Consider the following 13,388-nt stretch of genomic DNA (forward strand, 5'->3'; position numbering starts at 1 on the left):
TATGTTTTTAGCTTCTTTTACCTTTCTGATTGGTGGTAATTCTCCAACAAGACTCAGAATTATATCTTGAACAAGTTCTTCAACATTCATAAACCTAGCAAAAGGGAGCATTCGACAAGCCCATTCCACTGCACTGAGACAATGCTCAACTATACAGGCATCATACTCGGCCTTCTTGCAACCCTAAAACAGAAATGGTCAGACAAATATTAATTGACATATATCTGAAAAATTCCAGCTAGACTATATACTTATTGGCAATTTTCATGCCTTCATGCCAATGTATACCGAGAAGACTAGAAGCAGTTAGCTTAATGGTCCAGAAATAGTAGTTTGTGCTAGCAAGCTGAAAACCATTGACTGTCTTGCATGCAAAATCCAAAAAACTATTATAGTTTTGGAGATAATTTTTTGGCTCTCTGCTGGAAAGAGCCTTGAGTCACTCTGCAGCAAATCCTGCAGGATGAGTTGGATTGGTATTAACCACTTCAAAAATACACTATATGATTCATGCACGATTGGTAGTACCAGAACAGAAAATACTTTGGCAAACTTTCCTAGTTGCTTGTAACTTCTACTTTCTGAGACAAGATGCTGTAGTAAATAACTGGAAGGCAACTAAAATGGATCAGTTTTGTTTTGAAGCAGCCAGTATCTTCTGCCTCACTAGGGCCCCTTGCACAAAGCAGAGATACTCTAGTTATATTTATTGTTTTATATAAATTATCTTTTTAACTTTATCTTTTGTTTTCTTGTGCACAGAACATCTTGGCCTCATTTATAATACGGAAATGATCTACTCCTGCTAACAAAAATCACAAAATATTCAGGTTGCTCCCAGTCCCAAGAGACTTACACTAAGTCAATATGTAACCCAGATCTCACACTGTAGCGGGGTGGACCCCCGCTCCTGCCCTGAAGGGTTAAAAACAGCCCTGGGAGGGGGCTGCAGCTGGAGAAAACAGCTTTTAGGCTGGGCTGATAAGGGGAAGTGGCTGTAGCTGGGGCCAGTCCTCAAACAGACTCAGCTGGCCCTATAAAGGCAGAGAAGCCAGGAGCCTAGACAGTCTCTCTCTAGCAATAGAGGGAGATGGGCCTGGCTGCAGGGAGCTAGACATAGGGTACCTGAGTGAAGCAGGGCTGGGGAAAGGCAGAGGAGCTGGGGAACTCCAGCCTGGAAAGCCCCAGGCTGTGGCCTAGCAGAAGGCCAAGGGATATTAGGGATTGCAGAGGGCAACCCAGGGGTAGACCAAGGCAGCAGGTCCAAACCCAACCTTGCCAGTGATGAGTAGGCTGATACTGCAGTCTTCCCTAGGGCGCGGGGCTAGACAATGACTGGCAGTAGCCATATACTGAGGCAAGGTGGGATAGTGGGTGAGAGTTCCCTGGGAAGGGGAGACCCTGAGAGAAAGGGGTTACTACCAAGGGGGGTAGCACCCCAGATAAAGGGGCACGGGGTACTGGGAAGGACACGGGGGCCAGATGACAGGCAGATCACCGGCCTGCAGAGGGCGCTCCAGAGCTGAATTGAGCTAATTCCCAGAAATCACCAGCAGGAGGCGCCACAGGGGTGAGTCCGCTCATCTACACACATCAAAGACAACACTTGTAGCCAATCCTACAGTAAACTAACAGGATTCATTAACTAGGAAAAAGAAATTAGAGAGTTATTTACAGATTAAAGACAACATATATACACAAATGAGTTACAGCCTATGGTTCCAAAAAGTGACAGAACTGTAGTAAATCATCAGCACTCAATCCCCAAGTTGACCCTGGGGATCTGTTTCTGTTTTGCAGTTTCAGCCCTATGAGAATCCAAATAGCCAAAGAGACAAAGTTTCTCCTTGTCAGGTATTTTTATCCCCTCCACCCCAGAGTCCAAACTGATGGGATAAGCTCAGGAGTAGGTCTCTCCTTCCTGGAGGGAGTTTGCAATGCAATCAACATGGCGTCTGTCCTTTGATGCTATACAATTCCTTATTTGCCTTCAATTGGCTATCTTAATTAATGCTTCTTTTCCTGTTTGGTGAGAAGTATACAATGCAAACACTCAATACACCTCTACCCTGATATAACGCTGTCCTTGGGAGCCAAAAAATCTTACCGGCGTTATAGGTGAAACTTGCTTTTATCCACCAGAGTGTGCAGCCCCACCCTTCCAGAGTGCTGCTTTACGGCGTTATATCTGAATTCGTGTTATACTGGGTCACACTACATAGGGGTAGAGGTGTATCCATTTATACATTAGGCTTTAGAGCAGTGGTTCCCAAAGTGGGGCTCGTGAACCCCTGGGTGTTCATGAAATGTTACAGGAGGTTCTCAGGAAAAAATTCCCTAATGGCGGACAGAGCTATCCCTATAGACTTTGGGCAGCATGGGGCCAGCAGCCCGGAGCCCCTGGCCTTCCAAGAACTAAGCAGATCAAAGCAAACATATCTATCACACTGAGGAGATTTAAACTTCAAGACTCCTTATAAGAAAATGGAAAGGGAGATGGATATTTTTGTTGTTTTTAAAATTAAATAGGCAGCTAGTATTGTTCTTCATAATAATTTTAAAAACAAGTTTAAGCTTTGTTGTAATGTGTGTTGTTTGCCTGGACTGCTCAAGACCTGAATGCTTGTGTAGGAGGAGTTGGCTTCTTAAATACCTTCATGCTGTTTCAGATCTGATACTCCTTGATGAAACTTATTCAAAGTAATTCAAGTTACAAAAGTGAGATCTTGGAAGAGTGTTGCCGTTTTCATAATGTAATAATACTGTAAGGATTAATAATAATAAATAGTGTGTAATAAGCATGTCATAAAAACAAATTTTATATTTCCAAGATCACTGCTTTTACATTTCATATTCAAATAAAGGTGGAAATCCCTGGAAATATTCACTTTTAGGAGGGGGTTCGTGAGACTTGATATTTTAGTGAAGAAGGTTCACAGGTTGTTAAAGTTTGGGAACCACTGCTTTAGAGCTTATAAGATCAATATACTCAGCATCCTATAAGCATTTCATACAGACTAAACACATTCTTATCAACTTAACATCTAGTATCTATTTTGATAATGCACACAGGTAAGCAAGACTGGTTTCCAGCTATGCATTTGTAAGTGTTCAGTCAGACCTGAGGCCTTGGCACGAGCTGGCACCTGGTCTGCCAGCATCACAGACAACTTTTAGAAAATGTACTGTAACAGGATGGGTGAAGATCAAGTGATTGGTAACAGGCACTTAGCTGCTAAGTCCAACCATAAGGAACAAAAGGATAGTAGTGAAATCTTTGAGAAAAATGTCCAAAATGACAGGGATGCCAGTATCCTGATGATATCTACGCTGCTGGCATCAGATAGTAAACCTTTTTCATTTTGCTGTGTGGCACTTCCTTGTGGAATTCTTCCTATTAGGTTTGTTTTTTCATGTGTGGATGCTGGGTAGTGTTGGTGGTCTATGATATAAAGAAGGTCAGACTAGATCTGGTGGTCCCTTCTGGCCTCACACTCTGAGACTTAATTATTGTTAATAATGGATTGTTCTGCTTCCCAGAATGTCTTTTCTAGGTTAGTCATCCACCCAAATAGCAGGCTGTGATGTGGAGAGATGCCAGATTGGGATGTCTGATCTTGCCTCTCTCCTGCGGCCAACAGGTCCAATAAGAGCTGGATATGGACGCACAGGCATGCTGATATCTGTAAAATGCTTGGAAACCACAACTGTCTGCACCATCCAGGAGCAATCAGGATCACCAACACTCTATTCCTCTTGCTCAATCTTCCTCAGAACCTGACCTAAAAGCAGAATGGGTGGGAAGGCATATGTCATTTGCCCCAATCATGAAACTAGAAATGTGGCGCATTTGAAGCCCTGATCTTGAGCCCCCCGGAATAGTCATTTGGGCATTTTTTGTTCTCTTGAGGCACATGGAGGCTCCAAAGTGGGAACCCCCACTGCTGTAATAACTTCTGAATAATACCAGCGCAGAGTCACACAGATTCCACTTGTGGTTCTTCAAGAAGGGCCTGCTGAAGCTGTGGGCTAACATGTTGCGTATACCTTGAAGCTGGTACTGCCAAGAGGATGATCTGGGATGTGAATACACCAGTTCTAGAGATTGACCCCCTATTTAAAGTGGGGTGAGCTTTGCTCCTCTTTGTTTGTATATGTAGTTTGTACATGCTATCATGTCATGCATGACTTGGACAGGAGGAACCATTTGCAAGCCTCATCTACCGCCTGTAGCTCCAGGAGGTTTATCTGCAACGTGGATTCTTGGAGCAAGGGGGGGCGTTCACGTGCCTTGTGCCATGTTCATCCAGTTGGGTTCCCTAACCTAGCAATGAGGCATCTGCAATCAGTCTTTCTGTGGATGGAGGAGTGGCACACATACTTCCTCCTGATTCTCCCACCAGCAGAGAGAAGCCCACACTTTGTGTGTGTGTGTGTGGGGGGGGTGAGACTACTTTGCCCAGGCTGTGCTTGAGTGGCACATAAACTGTTCATAATCAAGCCTATAGATATCAAAGGTGAAGTCTCACGAAGGAGGTCACATAAGTACACGAAGCCATGTGACCCAAAAGGATGACACGAATGTGACCAACTGAACCTGAATGATGATGAGATGCTTTATGGATTGAAACAGAGATAGGGAAGCTTTGGCTCAAAAGCCCAGGGTCGCTACAATAAAATCAAGTCTATGAGTTTGAACACAGCCCCACCCTACAGATTTCCAGGAGAGGAACATCTCATGGATGGAGCAAGTTAAAAATCACTCAGAAAAGTTAGATGCCTGCAAGTTACCAGGGCCTGATGAAATGCATCCTAGAATACTCAAGGAGTTAATAGAGGAGGTATCTGAGCCTCTATCTATTATCTTTGGAAAGTCATGGGGGACGGGAGAGATTCCAGAAGACTGGAAAAGGGCAAATATAGTGCCCATCTATAAAAAGGGAAATAAAAACAACCCAGGAAACTACAGACCAGTTAGTTTAACTTCTGTGCCAGGGAAGATAATGGAGCAAGTAATTAAAGAAATCATCTGCAAACACTTGGAAGGTGGTAAGGTGATAGGGAATAGCCAGCATGGATTTGTAAAGAACAAATCATGTCAAACCAATCTGATAGCTTTCTTTGATAGGATAACGAGCTTTGTGGATAAGGGAGAAGCGGTGGATGTGGTATACCTAGACTTTAGTAAGGCATTTGATATGGTCTCGCATGATATCCTTATCGATAAACTAGGCAAATATAATTTAGATGGGACTACTATAAGGTGGGTGCATAACTGGCTGGATAACTGTATTCAGAAAATAGTTATTAATGGCTCCCAATCCTGCTGGAGAGGTATAACAAGTGGGGTTCTGCAGGGGTCTGTTTTGGCATCGGCTCTGTTCAATATCTTCATCAACGACTTAGATGTTGGCATAGAAAGTAAGCTTATTAAGTCTGCAGACGATATCAAACTGGGAGGGATTGCAACTGCTTTGGAGGACAGGGTTAAAATTCAAAATGATCTGGACAAATTGGAGAAATGGTCTGAGGTAAACCAGATGAAGTTCAATAAAGACAAATGCAAAGTGCTCCACTTAGGAAGGAACAATCAGTTTCACACATACAGAATGGGAAGAGACTGACTAGGAAGGAGTATGGCAGAAAGAGATCTAGGGGTCTTAGTGGACCACAAGCTAAATATGAGTCAACAGTGTGATACTGTTGCAAAAAAAGCAAACGTGATTCTGGGATGCATTAACAGGTGTGTTGTAAACAAGACACGAGAAGTCATTCTTCCGCTCTACTCTGCGCTGGTTAGGCCTCAACTGGAGTATTGTGTCCAGTTCTGGGCACCGCATTTCAAGAAAGATGTGGAGAAATTGGAGAGGGTCCAGAGAAGAGCAACAAGAATGATTAAAGGTATGGAGAACATGACCTATGAAGGAAGGCTGAAAGAATTGGGTTTATTTAGTTTGGAAAAGAGAAGACTGAGAAGGGACATGATAGCAGTTTTCAGGTATCTAAAAGGGTGTCATCAGGAGGAGGGAGAAAACTTGTTCACCTTAGCCTCTAATGATAGAACAAGCAGCAACGGGCTTAAACTGCAGCAAGGGAGATTTAGGTTGGACATTAGGAAGAAGTTCCTAACTGTCAGGGTAGTTAAACACTGGAATAAATTGCCTAGGGAGGTTGTGGAATCTCCATCTCTGGAGATATTTAAGAGTAGGTTAGATAAATGTCTATCAGGGATGGTCTAGACAGTATTTGGTCCTGCCATGAGGGCAGGGGACTGGACTCGATGACCTCTCGAGGTCCCTTCCAGCCCTAGAGTCTATGAATCTATGAATATCGTGAGGCTACCAATGCAGACTGGGCTCTCGTCAATTGGCCCCCAACATCTTGTGTGGTAGGAGTCACCATTAATTCATAATACAGAAAAATGCAGCCCAAAATTTGGAAAGTCACCTTTGGGATTAAAAAGTACCAGGAACAGAACCCCTTGTTCTTGTACTCAAGAGGAACTTCTTCCACCGCACCCAGCTGTAGTAAACCCTTTACCTCCTGCACAAGGAGACTCTTGTGAGAGGGGTCCCTGAAGAGGGAGGGGAAGGCAGGTGGGAAGGGAAGAGTAGAAAGGAACTGAGGGTATAACCCCGTTCCACTATGTGAGGACCCCGCGGTCCGAAGTTATAGCGGTCCATGCCGGGAGGAAATGGGAAAGGCTGTCAGAGAACATTGGGAAATATGGATCCAGGGAATACTCTCGGGCACACACTCAAAATGACTGTTTGGCCCCCTACTTATTATGGGTCGCACCCGACTGGGCAGAGGGTGGAGGTGGGTGGCTTGGGCAGCGCTTGTAACCGTTGGCTCATTTATGTGGCTGGTCCTGCTGATGCTGGCTCCCCTGGCCCTGAGGCTGCTGCGGTTTGAACTGCTTACGCGCTGAGGCTGGGAAGTAGAGACCCAAGGTTTTCAGGGTGGTACGGGAGTCCTTGAGGCCATGCAACTTGCTGTCTATTTGCTCTGCAAATAGGGCCCTACCGTTGAAGGGCAGAACCTGTAATGAATGCTGGGCCTCGGTGGACAACCCACAGAGGAGCAGCCAAGAGGCTCACTGCATAGAGAAAGTGGAAGCCATGGTGCGGGCAGCAGCATCGGCAGCATCTGACATCTCCTGGAGGGCCATCCTAGCCGCAGTCGTGCCTCACTGAGGATCACTCAGAACTACTTCTTGGAAGCCTCGGGGAGTGATCCTTTGAACTTGGCCATGGGCTTGCCACTATTAAAGTCATATCGGCCAAGGAGGGCTTGGTGGTTGGCCACTCTCAGCTGAAAGATGAATAAACCTTTAGGGGTGACCCCAGGTTGACCTTGCCTCTCCTTCTGGTTAACTGCCTCAACCACAAGAGAATTGGAGGCTGGGTGGGAGTATAAGTCCTCATGCCCTTTGGTTGGCACAAAGTACTTGCGTTGGGCCCTTTTAGAGATAGGGGTCAGGGGAGAGGGGATCTGGCACAGGGCCTTAGTGATCTTGGAAACCCATTCATGAAGGGGTAGAGCCACTCTGCCAGGAGTCGAGGAGCAGAGGTTGTCAAACAGAGGCCAAAGGCTCCTTTGATTTCTTTGCCTGAAGCCCCAGGTTAGACGCGACCCTCTTCAAAAGTTCCTGGTGTGCTTTGGCATCATCCTAAGGAACTGGGTCAGGGACTCCCCATGATAGCCTCATCCGGCAACGATGAGGACCATGCCGGTGCTGTGGGAAACTCCACATCTGCTGGTGGTCCAAAAGCTTCCTCCCCTGGGTCCTCCTGGACCCACAAGATCCTACTCCTTGAAGCCTTGTGTACTGGAGGAGGACGGGATACCAAGGCCGCTGGCCTCTCCAAGGCTCCTGACACTGACTGGGCAGCCCAAGAAGGTTGGGTGAACCCTCAAGGGTTCCATGGATACCATGGCGGCAGGGGACAGGTTTTGGTGCCGATAATGTAGTTTGCACCGCTGGTACCTGGGCCTGTCCCACAGTCAGGGAACCTCGCTCCAAGCCAACTGAGTCCTGTTTGGGGACTAATGAAAAGTTTAGAACTACTAACTATATACAACTATATTAAAGGTTTTCAAAGTTCACAAGAACAAAAAACGAAACATTAGCCGAAGCAGCAGACATTCTAGCACCATCACTGGTGGCAAGAAGGAACTGAGGGTGGGGGGAGCCGGCAGTGCCCCTTATACCACACCATGTGGGCGCTACTCCAGGGAGTGCCAAAGCCGGTCCCCTATGGATACTGCTGAGGGAAAAACTTCCAGCACCAGTTCATGTGGTGAGGACATGCACCTAATATGGAATGGACATGAGCAAACACTCAAAGAAGAATCTCCTGTGTGCAGGATGCACATCTATATCCAAACAATTGTGCTTCAAATGGAGAGATGTGTACCAATTGCCTTTGTTTAAAAAAAATGAAGGAATTATGGAGGTGAGGATAATCATCCTGAACATAAAGCTTAAGATAAAAATGTTCATCCATCTGAGATCCAGAATGGGTCTTCACCCTCCTTTTTGGGGAGCAGTGAGGAAGCTTTTCAAGTAAAGTCATTTTTCCTTCTGTTGAGGAGGTATAGGTTCTATTGCCCTCAGATGCAACAATGAATCTAACTCTTGACAAAGCATTTTTTTGTGAGGGGGTACCTAAAGAGGGACGGGGGAGGGGGAGCTTGAAGGGGCAGGGAAAATAATTCCATGGTGTAACCACTAGTGATAATTTCCACAACCCATTTGTCTGTTAAGATGTCAGGCTTGTGAAAAGTAGGCTAGGCAGCCATCAAATTGGGTATGTTGGATATAGCAGAGGGATTGATTCACAGTTCTCTAAGGGCCTATAAAATGTGTTTTCCGGTGGGATGCTGGGGCTGGAAGGATGACGGAACAGGCGGAAGAGGGGGGTGTTATGCTTGCTACTCTGCACCCTCTGTTGCTTCCTGGGTGGCTCATAACCCCTTTAATGATAAAGGACTGAGGAGCTGATCATTGCTTTGGAGGCTGAGATCCGTGATGTTTCATCACTGGCACTGGAGCGTAGATGCTCAGCGAGCAGAGTGCTCCCGTTGAGTCCTTTAAGTAACATAATGACTCCTGTCTTTTCACTAAAAGAATTGTTTCCTTCAAAGCTCAGATCCTTTGCCATGGATTAGACTTCTCTGGTGAAATCCAGAGGACTGGATCCAGAAGGCCAGACATACAATCATAGAAGTCGCCACCAAGTGGGAGGCTGTCCACACTGCATTGACTGAGGCCTGGAGGGACAATCTGGCTAGCAATTTACCCTCCTCAATGAGTGCTTTGAATTGGAGCCTAGCCTCTTGTGGGACTTTTAGTGTGAATTCCACTAACTTAGTACAATTAATAAAATCATATTTTGACATTAATACTTGACAGTTTGCAATGCAGAATGGTTAGCTGTAACTTTATTTCTCTCCTGAAGAGAGCTAAACATTTAGTTTCCCTATTGGAGGTGGTGGATCTAGGCTGTTGTCTGCCTCTTTCAGTGACAGTTTGAACTACTAATGAATTAAGAGCAAGGTGTGTAAATAAACATTCTGCTTCTTTAGTTGGCATGAAATATTTCTTCTCCATTCTTTTCAGAATGGGGGCATAAGTGACTGAAGTCTGCCAGACAGTCTCAGCCAGTTTTAAGACGGCTTCATTAATGGGACATGCCACCTTACTGGGACCAATGCTCTGGAGAATGTCCAAAAGTTTATGAGGGGTGTCCTGTACCTCCTTCAGGGAATGTGTCAGCAATCCTCCTGTGCAAGTCTTGAAACTGCCCAGAGTCATCAGAAAGTAAAGGTGAGGCTGGTGTGACCACCTTATTTGGAGATAATGATGGACCATCGGAGCTGGTGGTTCTGCCTGATCCAGTTCTTCCTATTCCTCCATTAGTTCTTAAGGAAGTTCAGAATCCTCTTTGCAAAGGGAGGCTTGTGTGGATTACCCGCAGGACTGTGTAGATTCAGGATATTGCATGTATGGGTCCCCTGGACCCCCAGAAAGGCCCTAGTGGAAATTAAGCCAGTGATCCCAAGGTGCATCTCTTTTAGGAGATTTGGACAGTGCCTAAGAGACTCTGGATGTTCTCTCTGGGCTGACCCACTGTCTTTCCCACTAACATCTGACTCAGAGGAAGTGGTGGCTTCAAATTCCATGAACAGTGCTATCTGTACATGGGGGCCTTGTTATTCCCTTTTTTACAAACTCTGGACCAATGGTGGGGGAGAGAATATGTCTGGGTAGGAGGAGACCCTTCCCCCCCCTAAAAACTGCACAAGAATAAAAATGGCCTAAAACTATTATCTAAAAACTATTTACATAATATTACAGCTAGATCTAGAAGCAGCTAGATAATGCTACAAATACTGAAGAGGCTCCATCTCAGATCATAGTTAGTAGAGAGGCAGTTGGTCTACACCACCCCTTATGCCCTCAGTTCAGATTATGATGAGGAAAGGGCTGCAGGTGTGGACCAACGGACACTGCTAGCAAGAAGCTTCTGGTCTCAGGCACATGGAGAACATATGCACCCACATTGGAATACACATAGGGATCATTACCCAAAGAACTATATGCTGTTACAGTAAACCTTTACTGTAATGTCACTATAATTACCTTTTGATTACCCACACTTTCTCTTGCAGTTTGGTAGTGTCTGCAACTGTCAGACAACCTTTCACGAACATGTAGCATCCAACACAATGCACATAATTCTCTGAAGCAACCTACCAGAGAAATAACACAATACAAGTTACTTAAAGGTGAAGTAAAGGAACAACTTGCTAATTAAAATTACAGGTAGCAGTAACTTAGAGGAAAGGTTTTAATTCTTGATTTTTCATCTTAGAATAGGACTTTCGGACAGATTTTTTTCTGTACTTAGACAGATTCAGGACAGGGAAGCATCAGGGTGCAATTACATTTACCTGATCCTCAAGCTATTACAATCACAGCTCTGACTCTGATTCAGGTTAAGGCAGCCTAGTGGATGCTCTAATTTAAAACTGCCAGTTATAGTCAGTCACTAATAGAACACATTAGTTGTATATTATCACTCTGATACCCTTCCCAACCCTCTTTACTCCCCCTTAATGCCCCACAGGAGAGTTATTTCTAGCATGAATGTGCCCCATGTGCTTGAGCTCAGCTTTTTTTGACTGGCGGCACCTGTTGGGTATGTGCCTATGCCCTAAGTGTCCTCACACACCCACAAATGAGGGCATAAAGGGCAGAACAGGCCCAAGTGTCCCTCAGTTCCTTTACCAATACAAATTGCAGGAGTTATAGGACTCTGCAGTACCAGGGAAGGAGGACAGGTTGCAGAATACATACAAACAATGCATTTCAAAGAACCACAGTTACTGCAGAGTAAATTACAGTTTGAGTGATTGTCCATAGGTATTCCACTTCTGGTGACTTGGAGGATAAGAAGAGGATGCTTGGTGTTTATTTGAACAGTGACTTTAGGACAGGTCTGCCAAATTAGACATCAGATCTTGATGCCTCTACAAGGGAGTAATGTTGTGTAAACTTTATGTGCTGAACCCCACATAGTCGCCCTACAGATCTCAGAAACTGACACATTTCTTAAAGAAGCCACAGTAGCTGGCTAGGCACTGATGGTGCTGGCTCTAATCTTTACCAGTGGATCTAAATTTGTTAATTGGTAGCATATTCTGATGCAACTGCAAATCAAGTTAGATAACTTCTCAGTTGATACTGCCTGACTCATCATAGTATCTGCAAAAGTTCCAAATAATCATGGGAAATTCCTGAAAGTTTTAGTCCTCTCTAGATAGAATGATAGTGCTCTAAGCATATCCAGGGTGTGCAGCTTGGCTTTCCCTTAGTTGGAGCTGAGTTAAGGAAAAAGGAAGATTACTTGATTTAGATGGAAGTCAAAATTATTTTTGGCAACAATTTAGGGTGAGGCCTAAGGAGCACCTTGTACTTATGAAATATAGCATGCAGTGGATCAGCCTTAATGGCCTGTATTTATCTCCTCTTTCTTGGGCAGACGGGGTATAGTCAGTCACGTTCTGACAATTCTAAACTGTCAGTCCTCTCAGTATTGGAAGGAATCTCAGGTATGACCTGTGAGATGGATGGATTGTTATGTGAAAATAAAAAAACTTGAGAGCCATAAACCAGCCATGGGAAGCCAAGGAGAAGATTAGAGAGGCCAGTGCTTTCCCATCCTGATCTTGAAATGGTAGATAAAGGCATTTAGCAGCGTGAAGTCTAAAACTGGTGCCAGCCCCCAACCCCCCTTCTTTAGATTTAGACAATCACAGCAGTAAGGAAACTTTGGATCTAAGAAAATTATGAGTACTAGAATCACTATCTAAAACAAAGGATCATGAGATCGTGACCTTTGAGAGCAGCTAGGTGATGCTCCAAGGCTGAACAAGAGAATGAGTATTCCTCTTCTAGGGGTGGAACTGTGTTAACTGGGGAGTCAGGAAGAGTCTCAGTCTCTAATCTGACCGGCACCAATGAAGTACTGAGTATTATAACATTACCTGCAATCAGTACCGTGGAGGATAATTTCACCACAGAGAACAGTGATGATTTGGACTGTGTTGAAATCATAAGATTGCTCAGAACCATAGAAGTTTTCAGCACCAGGAATGATGGTACTGTGGGAGGACTAATTGAGGCCATCAGTACTGGTAATTAGAACTTCAATACCAAGGGAGTGGTATTGTGCAAGCACGATTACTGGTACTTCTGAGGGTGTCAGTGGGACCCATTCTGGGCCTTGAACAACCTTTTAAAGAGGCAGGATGAGATTTCTGCCTTTTCATAGTGGGACCCAGAAAGGGTGATCAAGTCTTACACGCTTTCGAGTAGCAGTTCTCTTTCTTCTTTCTAACCTTCTTGGTTTTAGTAGTATCAGTCTCTTAGGGTTATGTCTACACAGCAGCTGGGAGATGTGATTCCCAGCTCAGGTAGATGTACACGTGCTAGCTCTGCTCACTCCAGTGCTCTAAAAATGGCAGTGTAGTTGCAGCGGCATAGATAGCAGTGTAGTAAGATGAGGCCTTGAAACATAAACCCTTATCAGAGGCCCGGTATGAGACCTAAGGCCTGAACTAAAGTAATGGTCAAGACTTTGCTAACATAAAGAAAAGTTAAGGTGTGAGCCAGAGGCATGCCCTGCTCACAGAAGATGGCAAGGAAAGGGCTGATGCTGCAAAAAGAGATGTATCTAAAAGGTACTGGACACCAGATATCAGAATATTTGCATACTTGTACATTTCACACAGATAACAAGGAACAGGCTGACCCATCCCAATGACAGGGCCAAAAGGGTAATATGATGGATAGAGTTGTTTTGCTTGAACCAACATGC

The 13,388-nt window shown here is 44.8% G+C and overlaps 1 protein-coding gene across 5 annotated transcripts in view; it reads right to left on the reverse strand.

Annotated features, from left to right (window-relative positions):
• The window catches only part of CPLANE1 (ciliogenesis and planar polarity effector complex subunit 1), a 181,764-nt gene that overhangs the window by 97,787 nt on the left and 70,589 nt on the right, over window positions 1-13,388 (reverse strand). For all 5 annotated transcript variants that reach the window (XM_050943762.1, XM_050943758.1, XM_050943759.1 and 2 more), the window contains 2 exons: window positions 10,649-10,758; window positions 22-183 (listed from right to left, as the gene is read on the reverse strand). In XM_050943762.1, the coding sequence (XP_050799719.1) occupies window positions 22-183; window positions 10,649-10,758 (272 nt within the window). The remainder of the gene's footprint in view (window positions 1-21; window positions 184-10,648; window positions 10,759-13,388) is intronic.

The sequence above is a fragment of the Gopherus flavomarginatus genome, chromosome 3 (genome assembly GCF_025201925.1).
Source record: "Gopherus flavomarginatus isolate rGopFla2 chromosome 3, rGopFla2.mat.asm, whole genome shotgun sequence".
Classification (NCBI taxonomy): Eukaryota; Metazoa; Chordata; order Testudines; family Testudinidae; genus Gopherus; species Gopherus flavomarginatus.